The 18,725-nt window shown below is 40.8% G+C and overlaps 2 protein-coding genes across 8 annotated transcripts in view; both read right to left on the bottom strand.

The window, feature by feature from the left end:
- LOC107597926 (mediator of RNA polymerase II transcription subunit 13-like) overlaps positions 1-6,264 on the bottom strand; it is a 57,711-nt gene extending 51,447 nt beyond the window's left edge. For all 5 annotated transcript variants that reach the window (XM_016289125.1, XM_016289126.1, XM_016289127.1 and 2 more), the window contains exon 1: positions 6,042-6,264. In XM_016289125.1, the coding sequence (XP_016144611.1) occupies positions 6,042-6,113 (72 nt within the window). In that variant the 5' untranslated portion in view covers positions 6,114-6,264. The remainder of the gene's footprint in view (positions 1-6,041) is intronic.
- Positions 6,265-6,343: 79 nt separating this feature from the next.
- LOC107597927 (zona pellucida sperm-binding protein 3) lies at positions 6,344-16,133 on the bottom strand. Of its 3 annotated transcripts, none has more exons than XM_016289132.1 (10): positions 16,032-16,133; positions 15,788-15,969; positions 15,620-15,717; positions 13,383-13,465; positions 12,550-12,730; positions 11,784-11,889; positions 11,614-11,696; positions 11,421-11,506; positions 11,181-11,337; positions 6,344-6,536 (listed from the first exon to the last, which is right to left on the bottom strand). In XM_016289132.1, exons 1-9 carry the CDS (start codon positions 16,084-16,086, stop codon positions 11,204-11,206), a joined length of 1,008 nt encoding a protein of 335 aa, XP_016144618.1. In that variant the 5' UTR covers positions 16,087-16,133; the 3' UTR covers positions 6,344-6,536; positions 11,181-11,203. The 3 variants fall into 3 exon arrangements, with proteins under 3 accessions (XP_016144618.1, XP_016144617.1, XP_016144616.1); XM_016289131.1 differs by having other exon boundaries at positions 6,344-6,535; positions 11,185-11,337; XM_016289130.1 differs by lacking the exon at positions 6,344-6,536 and adding an exon at positions 10,983-11,166 and having other exon boundaries at positions 11,245-11,337.
- Between the last annotated feature and the right edge of the window lie 2,592 nt (positions 16,134-18,725).

Here is an 18,725-nt window from a genome sequence, read left to right as displayed (position 1 = left end):
AATGCATATAGGCTAGTAATGTGATTGTATGAATTTTTTTTTTTTTACCAGTAACAAGCAGACTAAAAGTTAAACATGTGAGTGGATCCTGTGGATACCAATTTATTTGCTATGCTCATTAACGTAAAAGAATGCTAGACATAGCATAATTGCTTTTATATTGACTTGTATTAAATAGCCTAAAGTAAAAGAACGACTTGTGGATTGATGTGAACGCCAGCAAGCAGGAATAATGCTCAGAATGCTTGTGGATTAAACATCTCCGATGGCGTTCATCGCCATGGATTGATTTTATCGGGTTACAAGAAAAGGTAGGATATGGATTTAACTGCAAACTGTTAGTAGGCTACTGATTTTATGATTGATCATAATAGCTACGGCATTCAAGTCCACACGAGTCCAACTAAGTGACAGCCTGGTGAATAATCTGCATTACAAAAAGAAGAAAAAAATATTTAAAGGTTATTCATGATTACGTATTGCTGCCAAGGTATCTAGTCTTTGCAGTGCTTTGTTATATGGAGCTGTTTGGTAGATCGCGATCTATCTAATTCGTTTGTCTACACTGTAATTAAAATGTGGCAGACTTTAATGGACAGTAAAAATAAGGCAGAACACCCTATAACTCCAAACCAGCACCGTAACTTCATTTTGACGCAAGGCTAAACAAAGGCAGAACGCCGCGGCCGTAACTAAATTTGAGCATTCCAAACAAAGTGAAAGAGCCGTAACTGGTGTTAGACGGTGTTCTGCCTTGGTTTCTCGAAGTTGCGGTTGAGACAACCCATTATTTTCTCGGAAAAACAACGAAATGGACTCAAGATACTTATGCACATGACAAACGATGTCTTGAATATCCCAAAAATATCAATAACTAATTTTCGACAAAAACAAAGTTATTAAGGTCTTTTGCCTTTGCACGGCAGAGGTGGCATAGTAGAGGATTTACTCACTTGTTTAACGAATGCTGGCTTTACAGAAGAATGGCTTCTTAAAAACTGGGTAACATTTGTGACTGATGGTGCCAGTGTCATATTAGGAAAGAAGTCAGGAGCAGCAACCAGGTTGACCTCGAGATTCCCAAAGCTTTTTGTATGGCACTGTATGAGCCATAGACTTGAACTAGCTGCGTCAGATGCAGTTGATGAGGTAAACATAAAAAAAAAAAAAACGTTTATATGTTCTGCTTACTCAGTTACAGCTATAATAGTGATGCCTTTGTCCATATAAGGGATCTCCTGGAGGGTCGTGAGTTCCGCTACTTCTGTGACTGGATATGTGGATTTTCTGTGCGAGATCGCCCTCTGGCGTCCAGTATGAATGAAACAGACATCATCTGTTTATAGTGCTAATGGCCAATCCATCATTTTTGGGGGAATTTTTATTTATTTATTTATTTATGCACCGGAACCGTTTTAAAGGGGTCATATGATGCGATTTTCCTTTCTCTTTGAAGTGTTACAAGCTCTTGGTGCATAAAGAAGATCTGTAAAGTTGCAAAGACTAAAGTCTCAAATCCAAAGAGATATTCTTTATAAAAGTTAAGAGTCAGCCACGCCTACCTAAAACGGCTCGTTCTAACACGCCCCCAAATGTCTACGTCACGATGTGGGAAGATTTCCATAACGCCGCCCAAATGTTCACGCAAAGAAAGAAGGCGTAACTTTTATTCTCGCTGTAGTATTGTTGCTGCCGCCATGTCGTGAAGGCGCTGTGTGTTTCATTGTGAAAGCGAACCCTAACCCTAACCCTAACTACTTTGTTTGACCTTCCAAAAGAGGACGATATCCACTTCGTCATGCCTAGAGCTGATCCTTGCTGGTTGCTGAGGAAATACATCAACTTCGCGCTGTGGATCGCCGGATCGGCTTTCACCATGGACGAAGCGAAGTCCAGCCCGGGGTCGTCACATGTGGTTGCCGCAAGCCCACCGGCTGCTCCTTTGTCTAATCCGGCGGCCGTGCTGTTCTCAAGCCCGCCCCCCACCGCTCACTCTAGCCCGCCATGTGTTTCATTATGAAAGCAAAACTACTTTGTTTGGTCTTCCAAAAGAGGACACGACTAGAAATCAGTGGTTAAGTTGTATTTACAACACTGTTCCAGAACAGTACAACCCAAATATTCAATTGTGTGCAGCACATTTTATGGAGGACTGTTTCCTGATCCTGGAAGAGTAGACTACAATGCCGGCTGTTCTGACTCTCAGACTGTAAGTACGTTTTCATTCAAAGGATTTGCCACTGATGATTCAAATGCGAGTTTTGAGCAGTGTAGAGTAGTGCTTGTTTGTCATTGCTCCGATCACAAATGCAGACATGGTTTTATGTTTACACGGCGTGATGCAACGCAACGCGAAAAAGACAGTATAAGTCATTATAATCCGTAATTACGTCCCCACTGGATGCAACAAATGCCTTGTTTGTAATGGGTTTTCATGTTTTTGAATCGTCGCTCCGGCCGGACAGGGCATCACAGTATGGTAAGGGGCGTAACATTTCCGTCACACACTTGAGGTATTCGGCCAATCACACCGCACTGGATAGCTGGCCAATCAGAGCACACCTCGCTTTTCAGACCGATGAGCTTTGTAAAAATCGATGCGTTTCAGAAAGTCGGGGCATAGAGGAGAAAAAATTATGTACAGTATGTGGAAAATAATGTGTTTTTTTTTACTTTAAACCACATACACCAAATACACAAAATAATGTTCTATTTAGCAACATCATATGACCCCTTTAAAAGTATTGATTTGGCACCGGTATCAAAAAAAACCTAAATGATACCCAACCCTAGTTCTTACAAAGCCTTGTGAACAATCTTGAGCAACGCTTGTCTTTCGAAGATGAGACCATCAAGGACCTCAGCAACCTTGATCAGAGTAAATGGCCATCAAACCCCAGCATCTACCATGGTGAAAAACAAGTTAAGCGAATGTGCAAGCAATTTAACTTGTGCACAGACCAAGCACTGAATGGGATGCGGGACCTACTGGAAAAGCCCAACAGTGAGCCCAATGACCTAAAACCGCTCATTAACTGTATGAAAACATTCCCTGTCAGCACAGCAGAGTGTGAGAGGAACTTCAGCCGTATGAACAATATAAGCACAGACAAAAGGGCTGTCCTACTGGTCTCAAATATATCAAACTTAATGATGACTAACATCAATGGACCCCTTCTTCCAAGTTTGATCCTAGAAAGTATACAAGAGCCTGGTTGAAGAGCCATCGTGCTGTCTCTTCTGTACGTTCTAGACAATGCAGTGTGAAAACACCGGCAGAGAGCAAGGCTGTCTGGAATATTCTGTAGTGCATGGGTAGGCAGGCTGTTCACAGGTTTAAAAACCTTCACTGACATTAAATCTTGTTCAAAATCAGTTATTTGTTATTTCATATTATTTCAAGTGTTGCACTACTTACCTACCTGAAGTTAAGTCCCTTGGGCCAAAACTATGAGCACTTATTTAGAAACTCGGCATTGGGTTGATGGAGTATATCACTGTGGTTTTCGTGAATATGTTGCAAAAATTTATATATATTTGTTCATTATATTTAACTAATTACATATAACATGTTGTTTTGAATATATTGTTGTATTCTTTGAATGATGATTATGTTTTAATGTTTGTTAAAAATAAACTAATCTCTGACCAAACACCATGCTTGCTTTAAAAAAATTGGGGGCGTAAATTAAGAGTATACCCATTTCTACAGGCACCACTAAACCACTGTGAAGAAGGAACATGACACACATCTGCAGACACTCCTCAAACACTGCTGTAAAGTCTCCTAGTATCCCACTGCCAGACACTGGTCTCACCGGGTGTCACTGTCAGCTCCATCTGTCTGTTCTCTATAGGGTGATCGTGCAGGACAGTCCTGAGCTTTGTCCAGCGTCCTGCAAGCACGATCCCCTATTTCAATTTTGCCTGTATTCTTTTTTCCTTCCCTGAAATTATAATGCCACAATAAAATATTTAAGAAACCAACTGTGATTGGCGTTTAAAAATCCATTTGTGTATCCATTGTTCTAGCTGGAGAGGGAAAAATAACCAATAATCGCACTCATAGAGAGGATTTTCCCCCCCCTTGATGATTACTGTATAAACTGAGCAAAGGAGCCAGTGTGAACCTGACCAAACGTGAACTCTGGCTGAAGGTTTAATACAGCTACACCAGCCAGGACTTCATCTAGACACATACTGGCTGAAAACATCCTGCTCAAAGCTGCTGTATCCAACAAAAATACAAGTTCAAGATGCACCGAAACACATTTAAATGGACAGTTCACTGAAAAATTAAAATCTGCTGTTCCAAAGAATGATTTGTTTGCAACCTTCTCATCACTTTGGACATTTCCCTGAGGCTCTGGATTACTGGTAATAATGTTGTAAATAATGTTCAGTTTCTTGCACAGACTGACCGTTTCACTTTATAAGACCTCAATATATCATCAGGAGCCACGGGGATTAATTTTGTGTTGCTTTTTTGACTCCCAAAGTGCCGGTACCCATTGATTTAAATTGTATGAATCACCAAGGACCACAGTTTCAGCTAAAAATCTTCTTTACTGTTCTACTGAATTAAAAAAAAAAGTCACCTTAATCTTTGATGGCCATCAGAGGATGAGTAAATTAACAGCAAATGTTCATTTTTGGGTGAACTATTCCTTTAATGTTTGTATAGTTTATATGCGCTGTAAGGCATGTTATCATTCTGCTTCACTGAAAGTATGATTCATGCAAACCAAAATTTACACAGTTTAACAGTAGTAATATCTCTCTCACACACGTCCTGCAAAATCTGCTGTCCTGCAAAAGAGCAATAACTCAATAAATCACATCATGATCTCACTGATGTTATGAGAGCGAAAGCCTGTGTGTGTGTCTGTGTGTGTATGAGCTGAAGGAGGTGTGTCTGTTCCTCTTACTCAAACTTTCAGTGGTGACTGCAGTGAGCAAGGCAGAAACTGGGCTGAAGCTTGAACTCAGGAAATGCACACACACACACACACAATAATTTCCTAAACCGAAAACAGATTCCTCTGCTCCCACACTCCTCTCTCTCTCTATGCAGCTGGACATGTTTTTGGAGCTCAAACACTTTTTTAGACATTGCCGTCTTGTTTTCCTATTGGTGGCAAGAGTTTCCATGCGCGTTGTTTTATGTCAGTCTTCTGTGAAAGTGTGTTTGTGGGAATGTGTGCTCTAGTTTCAGTATTGACTTGCAGAGTTTCTTACTGAAAACAACACAAACACACACACAGCTGTCACTCTGTGACTCACAGTCTCACCATCATTACATACCCTTCATTTACAGTCATGAGCAAATGAAAACGCTTGTATTTTAATCCAAAACATATCTAACGTTTTGTGATGTTCAAATAACAGCCTTCATTTGAAAGTAATTAGGCCTAATAATCAAACTAGCAAACTAACAAAAGATGAAATGTCTGTAAGGTAATTAAGGCTGTGTTTAACTATAATTATCTTTAAACATTTACATTTATTTTAAAGTTTACACTCTTAAAAATAAAGGTGCTTCATGATGCCACAGAAGAACCGTTTTGTCTAAATGGTTCCATGAAGAACCTTTAACATCTGAAGAACCATTCTGTTTCACAAAAGGTTCTTTGTGGCGAAAGAAGGTTCTTCAGATTATAAAAGGGTAAGAAAGGGGGTTCTTTAAAGAACCTTTGACTGAATGGTTCTTTGTGGAACCAAAAATGGTTCTTCTATGGCATCGCTGTGAAGAACCTTTTGAAGCACCTTTATTTTTAAGAGTATACTGAAATGAATCAATAAGAAGGAAAATAATTAATTTAATGTTTAATACAAAGACACAAGCAAATTACTATATGCAAACATGAAAGCTGCTCTATCTGTTATGATATTATATTATCAAGTGTATATGATTACCTGTAAGTCTTGAGTTGTGTCACACGCAACACTTCTAAAGAATGACAGAGACCTCAGAAGCCGATAAATTCAGTATAGACACACATGAGACATATTAGAGACATAAATGAGATCGGGGGCTGTACCAGAGAGAAGAGGTTGGAATGACAGTCTTCTAAACTCGCCCCGTTCGCCACCCAGTTCGCTGCTGTAGTCATAATCACCCGGAGCCGAACATCCCGATTAAAGCCGATCAGAGCCGAACATCACAATTAATCGCAGCAATTAATCGCAGAATCCATGCCGAACATCAGAAGATCAGATGAACCACAGCACTAAACATGTTCGTAGGCTATGTGGATCTTCTGCTTTTTTAGTTTCTCACTGGATTAAATCCGTAATCGGTTCGAATCGAATCACCTTCAGTCTCGAATGGTTTTTTGTTTGTTTTTTAATCCATGACAGATGAAGCGTCCATAAATCATATAATCCACAACACGACAGATTGACGCTCGTGAAGTTTCAGATCATCCGGTTGACAGTGAATTGAAGAATCGGTCAGATGTCACACACACGCACGCACATGATCACATACAGCTTTCACTTTAATCACACACATACACACACACACACACACACACTGAAACAGCGCATTAAAATCCTTCCGATTTCCTCCTCACAGACTGAAGTGAGCGGTGAACACATCTTCCTCTTTTCTCTGAGAGGCCACGACGAAACAACGACGCCAGACACACGTTATAAAGATCATTCGCCGATAATCATCCACACAAACACGCAGCGTTGTTGAAATGACTCCAGTCTGAGCGCGTATTGTTCACGCATGGCTCATACAGCAACGCTGAGCGCGCGCCCGCGTGACACATCGTGTTTCTCTGTGTGTGTGTGTGTGTATATGTGTGTGTATATGTGTGTGTGTGTGTGTGTGTGTGTGGTCACGTGATCAGGGATTACGGCAGCGTTGGAGAATCTGCGGTAATGACGCGGTTCGGCCGCTAGAAGCGCTGCTGATCATCAGCGTCTTATCTTTTTAATCTTTTTTGACATGTTTTGACCAGTGTTGGGAGTAACGCATTACAAGTAACGCGAGTTACGTAATCAGATTACTTTTTTCAAGTAATTAGTAAAGAAACGCATTACTTTTTAATTTACAAGAGAATATCTGAGTTACTTTTTCAAATAAGTAACGCAAGTTACTTTTTTTTGTTTCCAATTTATTGATTGGCAGCTCTCCTGTCCCCATGTTGAGAGAAATCAGATGTTATTGTAGTTCTAAAATAAATATGAATATGCATAAATTAATCTCACTCACAAAAAAAAAACACACACAGATTCAGTATTCCTCAAAATGAATAAAAATAATGCAACTCATAATATGATGCAAACCTGTAATAATTAAATGTTAAACAACACAAATATCCTTTATGTATTTAATCCCATTCTATTAACCAATGTCTTTGCTTCTGACCTTCGATGATCCAGTTCTACCATACTAACAAGCAAAAATTACTCTAGACAAACATTTGTGTGTCGTTTTTTATTGCTGAAGTGTGTTGAAATTTCTTCTTATTGCATTCTACTGTGCTGACGTAAATGTACTTTCCCATCAGCCTGAGGCGTATTCCTTTCACTTTTGGTGTGAAAAGGCTTTTATATTTGCCAAAAATAGAACTTTTTTATTTTAAAAACAAACAAGCAAGCCCTGTCCAGATTTAAAAAGTAACGCAAAAGTAACGTAATGCATTACTTTCCATAAAAAGTAACTAAGTAACGTAATTAGTTACTTTTTTATGGAGTAACACAATACTGTAATGCGTTACTTTTAAAAGTAACTTTCCCCAACACTGGTTTTGACACACTAAAAACTTTCAGTTATAATACACTGTTATAGAATGTGATTATTTTATATTGTTTGCAAATGAGACCTCGATGTTGGCGTCTCTATGACTTAAAATTAAGGCTTATTTTCTTGTTCATGTGCTGCTGACATGGATGATTAATAATCATATTCAATCCACCATGATAATTTTTCCACATGTAAAATTATGTTCCATTACATCAAGAGTCTGTACACATCTTTGATAATTGCCTTTAGTACAAATTAAACCTGTGATCTACAATATATGCAGCTGTTGATCACAACAAACACATGTGGACATGGCTAACAAAGAAAACTTATTTCAGTATCCTGAAGAAAAGATCAAATAAGTATATCAAACCAAAATCTTGGTTCAAGTCTAACATATTGTTAGTTGGTCAGTTCTTAAAATCCGTATCCTAATTGTGTGTGTTGAATATTTGGGTATCGTAAGTATCAGTTTGTTCACACTGTAGTATATTAAACTCAATTTCTGATAAAACACTAACAACAGTCTTATGCCTAAATGGATCATGCAGTTCTGAGGCTGATTTAATATAAGGGCTGTTCAGAACAATGCACTGAAATCCTGTGAGGCCTGACCCAAATGCTATAAACTTCAGCGGCACAATCAATGTTGTGATAAGAACAGAGGCCATATCTCATTTGCCAAATTATGGTTATTTCCGTAATGCATTGTAAAGCCCAGCTGTATCTGATAACCTGCTCTGCTGGAGAAAAGTGGATTCTGGCATCGTGCCTATTCTTATTGCTAAACGAGAGAGAGAGAGAGAGCGATGTATCAGAAAGATTAGAGCTGAGCACAGCACATATCGATCTCACAGCTTCAAGAACATGGCAGAATTCATTTGTAGTTTCTTCATCTTGTTTAATATGCCTAGCAGGTCTGGAAAGGTCTCTGCTAAGCTGCAGTCCAGTCATGTTGTGGGGAGTTTCAGAGATACAGGATGTTCTCTGGTAAATCAAAGGTCCACTCATGTATTTAATGCCACAGAATGAGTCCGAGTTCAGGGAGACATAACATGCTAATGATTTTGTCTAATGAGCTTTTATAACATTTATGACTTTAATAATGCATTTGACACTGGAGGCCTGAATACAAACTTCAAAAGAACAAAAGATCTCTTACACTATCTCATGGCATTTATGATATTAGAGATGCTTGCAATCTTGCAAGTTTCATTCGAAGTTTCTCTACACACAAAAAGTTTGTCCTCAATATATGTACAATCCATCGAAACAGTTTAGTGCGGCAACAAATCAACAGAGAAAATCTCAAACATTCATTGCTTACACACACACTCAGATGGACTCCAAACACCTCAATGGCATTTCCTGGAAAAGTGGCTGTCTGGCAGAAGAATAGATGGCGCACATTATAATGAACAGAGTCTGACACAAGCTCATCGATCATCCAGCCAGGGAAAATTATAGCACTGTGGTCACGCGAGAACCTCTCATAACCACTTCACAAAGACACAGCACTGCTCAAACAACATGGAGTCCAACCTTGCTTTCTCCTGAATGAAACTACTGCTGATAAGATTTTTTTTTTAAATTTTCCTGGTCAAAAATTATCACCTTTTAAAAAATGCTTGTAAATCTCTCACTATGCTATATTATCACCAAATCTTGGATGCAATCTTTTGGTCAGCGTGTTTTATTTCAACTAGCACAGGTTTTGTATTTCTTTTTAGAGCTGATTGATTGTAGGTCTCACTGATCTGAGCTTATGCACTTCAGTTTTTGAGTTAAAGGGGCCATCCGATGCCAATTTTCCACAAGTTGATATGATTCTTTAGGGTCTTAATGAAAAGTCTGTAGCATAGTTTGGTTAAAATAGATTGTCCTTATAAATCTTGATTAGTTCCTTATTTCTGATGTATATAAACTCCATTATATTTAGGATCAATCCGATCGTATGCGTTTAATAAATGAGGCCGCAGAACTGAACCAGGCTCCCAGTGTATTACTGACACTGTTCACATGTAAATTCTCAGAGATGTGGTAGAGAACATCAAGTGACCCATCACAAAATACTATGCCATTTATTTAAGCCTTATACCCAGCGAAGATCATTTTTACTTTATCTTTTATTGAACAACTATAAACCTAATTTGAGGCGTTGTAAAATGTTTGTGCTACAAGAAACTATCAACCATGGATTTTCATAGATCTGTTTGTTGACATGAAGGGCAAGAAATGTTTTTATCCTTTGAATATTCACAGAAGATCAATCACCATTTAGCTTTTCTAAGCGTGGAGAGATGTGGCGACTCCTGCTTGAATCAAAGAGCCGTCTAAGTGACAGATGAACAGTGTGGCCGTTCTCCCTGCTGCTCCGAACAAAGCCTCCATCACAAGCGTCTACAAATTAATTCAATTCATCAGCCCTTTGTCTCCTCGGGCCTCCTAATGTGACCTGATATTGCTGGAGGCTCCTAATAATGAGTGTTTGTGGATGTGATCAGGGGTCTGCGTTTGCTCAGGCAAATTAAAACATTACTCTCACAGTACCTCTGTGCTTCTCCAACCCGCCAATTGCAGCAGATTTCTAATTATTGTAATGAGTGAGAGATTCAGCCCTGGGGCCACCGAGAGGAGAAACACTCATGTTTGAGAGCAGCGTGAGACACCGTGACGTCAAACCCGAATCCAGAGCTCAGACACCAGCCGAATGCCATTGAGACTCTACTCTCATATTGTAGTGCCTTATGACCTGCACAGCATCAGTTTACATAACATGTCTGTTTATTAAATCAGTTTTGTTTGTACAGGCACTTTTCAGCTTTTCATAATTTTCTAATAGCATAAATTTGGTTTATAACTCCTTAATTTATCATAGTCCATGTCAAATAGTTTAGATTAGTGGTTCTGATCCAGGGATATCCGCAAACTCATTACAATGAGGCATCAAAATAAGACGGAAGCTTAAGACAAAAAAAATAAAAAGAGTTCCCAGAGTCTTGGAAAACCCAGACACAAATCAAGCAAACATTTTATAATTTAAAATCTTAAAACCACTTTTTCCCCCCAAGCACTCTGCTTTTCTTTTACATGTCCATCTGCTCAAACTTCACTGTAGTCACTCAGAGGAAGAATAGTGAGGTCGTCGATGGATAACCGGGGCTCCAGCGCCCCCTGATGGACAAAACTCCAGCACTAACAAGAGAATGAGAAACTGCATGCCACCAGTTCAAAATATTTATTAAAAGCTAATCAGTATTTGGTGAGCAGATCTCTGCTGGGTCTGTAGCCTAAGCGTCCTCCTCTCCAGAAACACAGGTAGTAGCTCACGGCCAAAACTCCCATGATGGTCACCAGCGCTGCTGCCACCGAAACCACCAGCAGCCACAGCAGAGCTTGAGTCAGACCTACACAATCCAGAACACACCTCAAAAACTAATTCAGTCACACGCCCTTTAATAAACATCCTGCTGAAGAGCACAGACCATGTTCAGTGCTAGACTGTGTGTCCAGAGATGTGTCGCTCTGAGATTGATCCTCCATCACAAACGGCCCCAAAACTTTACGAGCCGACATGCCTAGTGGTGAAAATCATATCAATCGTTAATGGTCACATTGCACAGATCAGATGTGCCTGATGGCAGAACATTCGATGGCATACCTTTCGTGGAGTCTGTCCTCCAGAAGCACGTGGACTCGCAACAGGAACACACGTAGCTCTGGGACGGATCATCCAGGAGCTCCCATCTACCACAAACCACACGTCACAAAATATTCAACCGAACAAGCTCCTCGGAGTCCACATGAGATCCAGAAGTAGTTCATGATTAGTTTGAAACGGAAATAGTTTTGACCTGCGCTGCTGCTGCATGTAGTGACACGCCTTCCTGTCCACACTCTGGATGTCCCATGCTTCCAGATCACAGTGCAGGAAAATCTGCCACACAAACACTGGCCAACTGAGAATGACATTAAACAAAAATGCATAACATCCTGATATAAGCACTGTAAGCGCAGCACTCACATTCTGTCCAAGAGCAAACTTGAAGGCTTGGAGATAGAGGCGTATTTCAGCAGGATGACGCCTCGGCAGAAAGCTGGAGTTTCCGGATTTACTTTCCATCAGACACCTACAAGCGACAAGTAAGCGTCAGTAAACACACAGATACACAGGAGCGCCCATGTTATGTTCGGTCATTCTGACGGACTTTGCTCACAAGGTATAACATTTTCCCAAATGAATATGACATTTATGCATTTCGTTGTGCACATCCAAAACCCATAATTAGGCTCATGAGCAGGATAAAACACGAATTAAAGCAAAATAACTAATGTCTGCACACTTAACTTAGGCTCCAAAAGAATTTTAAAAATTTTTGGAACATTTTTGTGAACTATTTATTTGGTTCATTGTGCAGACATGTATTCTTTTGCCTTTATTTCAGCTAGCACAGGTTTTGTGTTGCTTTTTGGAACGGACTGATGGTAGGCCTCATTGATCTGAGCTTACAGACATCAGGTATTTTTTTTAGGCGAATAATCTTGCGAGAACTTTTCACTCAAAAAACTGAGGTGCATAAGCTCACATCAATGAGACCTACTATTAATCAGATCGAAAAAGAAACCCAGAACCAGTGCTAATTGAAATAAATCAAGTTGACAAAAAGATTGAATCTGAGATTTAGCTATCGTATAGGAGACAGATTTAGAAGTAATTTTTTTTAAAAGCTGGGAACACCAAATTGGGTGAAGGATGTTGGCAAATGGTGAAGAAAGCCACGTGTGGTTACCCGACGTTGGTGATGATGGGATGCACCTGAGCGGCACGGCTGATGTTGGCATCCGTGGCAGCCACACAGCTCTCCATGAAGATTTTCAGCGGCCCGTGGCTCCGTGACTCCACCGTGGCTCTGATGGGAATATTGGACCCCAGCTGGAACCTCATAGACTGAGCCGGAGTGCTGAAATCACCTGCAGGCCATCAGTAGAGTCATCATTAACTTCCTGACCATGATAAACTCAGGTGTACATGTGACCGTTCAGCAGCATATGCACCCTCCTCTTTGGTCTCACCCTACTGACACGCTGTTGATTTTAGTGCTATACACGCACTTAATGCATCGCCACATGAAACTGTATCTGCACCCCATTTACTTTCATAATGGGTTCATTCTTGGTATTCTTCGGTGCTATTTGACATCATAAAACAGGAAAAATTGTGATATTTGGTGGATTAAAATGCTGTAAAATGTTATCACCTTCACTATGCTTAAAGTTCAAATGGGGATATTTATGTGTTAGACAACTTGAAAACTTACATTCCTCGTAATTAAGGCAGTAAGATCAGTGAGGCAAGTGAGGCAAGTTTTAAGATAAGAGCATGATCTTTACACTGGACACAAAAAGGCACTGAATACCAGAATGACCCAATGTGACATACCGGAGTGAAAAAGGATATTCACTGATTATGTGAATTTAGTCCATGAGGATTGTGGTCAAACGTGTCTGTAAATTAGTTTCGGAGATGAAGCAAGTTGTTACTTTTATTAAAAGCCTCTGAAGAAAATAAATCAGGGAATGAGTGCTGAAGATGAGGAGTAATGTAAATGTGAGTTGAACTAACTGTTCATAAGCTCCATGCTGAAGGTCGCCAGTCCTTCATTCTCATCTTCCACAGCGCTGAATGCTGTCGTCTTGCTTACAGCTCTGTGCAAAACAAGCTCAAAGACTGAATGAAAGCTTAAACTCATCTCTCCATCATTAATTCGGTGTAAATTGATGTCTTTTCACAGTGGCATACCAGACATCTATGAAGACCCCTGTAAAGAACGAGATGGGGGGCCCCGCCCACCGGTGATGTCATGTACTGCATGAAAAATTGTGCACCTGCTGCAACATACTACGGATTCTGTCTCCCCAATTTACATAACACTAATGAATGTGGCGAATTATCATAATGATAATTGAATCATCATTGCATTGATGCACTTCGAACAACATTATAGGAAAAACTAAATTTAAGGGTAAGAACAGGTAAAAATAGTGCTTTAAAAAAATTGCACTTTTCCACTTGTTACAGGTGGTAAATGCTTAGGTAAAACTTTGCGTGGGTTGTCCTGGGTTCTTCTGCAGAGTTTGATTTTTTTTTATAAGACTGTCTTAATGCATCATGGCCATCTTAGAAGTAGCCTACAGTGTTTATGACAAATGAAATGTGTGAGAAAATGGATTATCCCTGGTTGTCGTTTTAGAACATTAAGCCAGGTTAAGAGTTTTCATGCGTTTTCCACGTACTCCACTGCGCTACCTTTGCGCACGCATCTCGCGTCTTTCGCTCCCGAAATAGTGTCTCGACTCTCGAGTCAAAAGAAGTCTAATGGTGGGGTCCCAGTGGTGTCCCGTGCGCCACTTTTTCATCACCTACGGGTCATAGACGCACTGGACCGATTGGGAAATGAAAGGCAGCTCCGGCCGTCGGTCATAGATCAGCATGTTGGAGTACGTGACTCTGTCTGCCGTCACCTGTCAGGCCGGTGGAAGAGAATTAGCGAGATCTCTCATCTGGGTGAATCTCTCAATCACGCTCATGTACCTGTTTGAGAAAGCCACAGTCTCGCAGTAACACGTAGAAGAGCAGCGTGTCGTCAGACACCGTGAAGCTCGGCGGACAGTTTCCCAGCAAAGCTCTGAACGGATCCAGTTTCTGAGACAAGTCCAGTCCGGGTCTCCAGCGGACAGTGAATCAACAATGAGCATGTGCCACAGAGCAGTTTCTCAAACAGAAATGTCCATGACCCCAGACGGTGACTGACAGTCTAATATTGGCTACACTATACAAGCCCATTCTTGATAAGGAGCTCAGTGCTTCAGAACTGCGGTCTTCTCAAGAGGATGCCGTGTCCAGCCTGGGAAAGCTGATAAGATGCTCGGCCCTCTTCACTTCAGAGCAGCACTGGCCATCTGATTGGAAAGCTGAAAGTGCTGCTCTCGCTGCTATCAGATGGGCTTTAATAGTTCACATGCTGGAGCTCTTGAAGGAAAAACATTCCTCCAGGATTCAACCACAGTCAAGATAAATGCATTCAAAGGCTCATATCCTAATAGATCAATCAAATTTCTCATACTTCTGAAAAACAAGTTTACTGGAAATACACTGTAAATTTAAAACTCAACATCTTCTCAAAAAAATAAATAAATAGAATTTCTTGAAATTAAACCGCAAAATCAACTTGTTCGGAACTTGCTGACTTTAAGTTAGACACTATGGTCAGGGTTACTAACATGACTCCATTAACTTTTTTTGGATAGTGAAAATTAGACTAGGGACAAATCTGTTTAATATCAAACATCAACTAAAATGATTTTTATTCTGCCATCCCAATAGTTTAGATTTTTACTTGCCCTGCCAACACCATCATTGGCCCCACCATAAATGAATGATCAATTTTTTTTTTTTTAGCAATTCACTTATATTTGCTAGAATCATTAGTATTTTGATGAATGAAATGAAATTATACATGAATTGAGAACTAAAATGTGAACCACTTTGAAAACATTAGGCATCATACACTTACCGACATTGTAAATGTTTACAGAGAAAAACACTAAACGAAAGTACTACCAGACAGCTACAGTGTTTATGACAAATGAAATGTGAGAAAAATGATTATCCCTGGTTGTCTTTTAAAACATTAAGCCAGGTTAAGAGTTTTCATGCGTTTTCCACGTACTCCACTGCGCTACCTTTGCGCACGCATCTCGCGTCTTTCGCTCCCGAAATAGTGTCTCGACTCTCGAGTCAAAAGAAGTCTAATGGTGGGGTCCCAGTGGTGTCCCGTGCGCCACTTTTTCATCACCTACGGGTCATAGACGCACTGGACCGATTGGGAAATGAAAGGCAGCTCCGGCCGTCGGTCATAGATCAGCATGTTGGAGTACGTGACTCTGTCTGCCGTCACCTGTCAGGCCGGTGGAAGAGAATTAGCGAGATCTCTCATCTGGGTGAATCTCTCAATCACGCTCATGTACCTGTTTGAGAAAGCCACAGTCTCGCAGTAACACGTAGAAGAGCAGCGTGTCGTCAGACACCGTGAAGCTCGGCGGACAGTTTCCCAGCAAAGCTCTGAACGGATCCAGTTTCTGAGACAAGTCCAGTCCGGGTCTCCAGCGGACAGTGACCGAATCATCGCCGCCGCAGTCTACAGACAAATCTGAACACAAACTGCTCCAGTTAACGAACACACACGTACACATATTGAGATGAGGAACTTACCATTCTGTGCCATTGCAGCGGCTACAAACATCAACAACAGCCGTCCTGAAATCATCTTCAGTCAAACAAGAACAGCAACATCTCTCCCCTGCTTAAGTGGATCTGATGGTAATCAGGTTAACCAGCGCCAGCTGAGCGTTAACTCAGTAACCAGCCGCTCTCTCACAGGTGTCAATCACAAGGGTTTATGGAACCCTCCACACCAGAGGCCCGTTTCAGAAAGGAGGTTGGGGTACAATGCTGTTTCATACATTCAGAGTTGTTTACACTGTTAAAGAGTTGGATTCTCAAGCTAAGCATGGACAAAGTTTCAAAAAACAATTTGGACATATGACGGAGTATATCTGTGCCAAAAATCCGGGTTCGTACAAGTGGCAAGGAACCAAAACTCCATCAGTGACAGAATGGAGAAAAAACCTTGGGAGAAACCAGGCTCAGTCGGAGGGCCAGTTCTCCTCTGACCGTATCATCGGCATAACAGTGGAAACTAATCCCGTATTTCCTAATAATATTACCAAGTGGCAACATGTATAACGAAAATAGCAGAGGACCTAGGACAGATCCTTGTGGCACTCCATATTTTACTGGTGATAATTGAGATGACTCCCCATTTAAATGAACAAGGTGGTAGCGATCGGACAGGTAGGATCTAAACCATCTTAAAGCCTGCCCTTGAATACCTGTATAGTTTTGTAATCGATCTATGAGTCGCACACACATCGAGCAGAGTAAGAGCAGGAGCGCGCCCATCAATGCGCTTCATCCAGCGGCAGCGCTGCACGGGACTTGCTCGGGAACAATGTCTCCAATCCAAAGAAGTGTGTGTTTGGTTGTAAGGGAAAGATAACATTGTTCAGCTTCCTAAAGTACCCAGCGTTATGTAAACAGTGAATACAGTTTGTTTTTCCAGGGCAGCAAAGGAGTTTCACAAGTGTTTGTTGACGAACGTTTTATAAACAAGGCCCAGTTCGACGCTGGATTTGCACATCGTTTGATACTGAAAGAAGGAGCGGTCCCAGCTATAAAAGGTGCCAGTCATGATTCAGAACAGCAGACGGTAAGCAGTGGCAGCTCGTCAGGGGAGGCACAGCCTCCGCAAAATTTTGAGGTGTAAAAATAGTAATAGTAGCTTACAATTTAATGTTAATGAAATCTCAATATAATATTTAATGTCTTCATAATGTGTATTTCTTAATTGTAATTTCACCATTGCAAACAATAAAATATTACTTAAGTCAGAATGCCCTGGGTTTTTACCGCTGCTTTTAACGTCTCTGTGGATAGAGAAGGGGAGGGGGGAAGCACAATCCAAAAATGGAGATTCTGGTCTCTGTTGATAAAAAATTAACCAATCAGCATCGAGTATTTCTACGCATCAGCAGAGCGGCTCTATTTCTTAATGGCTTACAAAATTTACAGAGGAGGCTAGCCTCCCTTGGTTTATCAACCAATCACCGTTGAGACATCAATGACGTTGTAATATGCTTGAACGACTCTGTGGCGCCTACAATGTAGTAAATATGGAGGGACGAGATATTGAATATTTGATCACAAATACATTTACAAAGCTCCCTTTTGAGCAGCAGCTAAAAAAAAATTAAGGAAGACCCACGCCTAATCTGGACATAAAACAATCTTCATTATGTGGCCAAACGCGTTGTTTTAGAAAAAATTATTTAGCAAAACAGGCTCAGTGAACTTGAACAAACTCTTCTGCTGGCCTTGTCTACTATTTGACGAATCAACTGGAGGATTCAATCCAGAAGAATTTAGCAAGAGCTATGGAAAGTCATGCAAAGTCTCGGAGCCACATATCTTCCACTGTTAAGCTGAAGTTGTTCGGGCGGGTAAGAATCGATGAGGCACTCAGCCAGGCCGCTGCCATTGGGGTACTGCGGCATAACGAGCAGGTGGCGAAAAACCGTGATCTTTTGCGCAAACTGATCATTGCTGTTCTATATTTGGGCCAACAAGAACACGCATTTCGTGGTCACGATGAGTCTGCTACAAGTAAAAACAAAGGGAATTATGTACAACTTCTAGAAACCTTTTCAGAGTTTGACCCAGCACTTGCAGAGCATCTGAAAACATCCACCATTTTCAAAGGTACTTCAAAATCGATTCAAAATGACATAATTGACAGTATAGCCACTGTTGTAAATAATGCAATAGATCAAGAAATTCAGTCAACTGATTTCTTTGCCATACAAGCAGATGACACTACCGATGTCTCATGTAAATGCCAGCTGTCCATCATTCTCCGTTATGTGAATGTCAGTGGCGCTATTTGCGAGAGATTTATGGGTTTCCACGACGTTAGCGCCGACAGAGACGCCGAATCACTTTCTGAAGTGTTAATGAAAGTAATTCAGAAGTACAACCCAGAGGCCAAGTTAATTTGTGAAACATATGACGGCGCAAGTTGTATGAGTGGGCAGCGAGGGGGTGTGAGGGCCAGTGTGAAAGAACAGTGCCCACATGCACTTTTTGTGCACTGTTACGCACATAGGTTAAATTTAGTGCTGGCGCAGGGGACGAAGAATATTCAACATGCCAAGATGTTTTTTGCCGCACTGGACTGTTTCCACAATTTTTTCGATCGATCACCTAAAAAGACCGCTTTACTGACTGAGGCTGACAATTCAATTCGAATTCCCGGAGGCTTGGCTACTCGGTGGAACTTTAAAAGCCGCG

Source organism: Sinocyclocheilus grahami, unplaced genomic scaffold, assembly GCF_001515645.1.
Source record: "Sinocyclocheilus grahami isolate Dianchi unplaced genomic scaffold, SAMN03320097.WGS_v1.1 scaffold241.1, whole genome shotgun sequence".
Lineage (NCBI taxonomy): Eukaryota > Metazoa > Chordata > Actinopteri > Cypriniformes > Cyprinidae > Sinocyclocheilus > Sinocyclocheilus grahami.
The sequence above is the reverse complement of the archived record's forward strand: the minus strand, read 5'-3'. Positions and strand labels throughout refer to the sequence as shown.

Coding starts and splice junctions, on each gene's coding strand:
- LOC107597927 (XM_016289130.1), bottom strand. CDS start 16,086: ATGATTTCAGGACGGCTGTTGTTGATGTTTGTAGCCGCTGCAATGGCA. Junction 11,697..11,783: donor AGTTTGCTCTTGGACAGAAT/GTGAGTGCTGCG, acceptor TTTGTGTGGCAG/ATTTTCCTGCACTGTGATCT. Junction 11,507..11,613: donor TACATGCAGCAGCAGCGCAG/GTCAAAACTATT, acceptor GGTTTGTGGTAG/ATGGGAGCTCCTGGATGATC.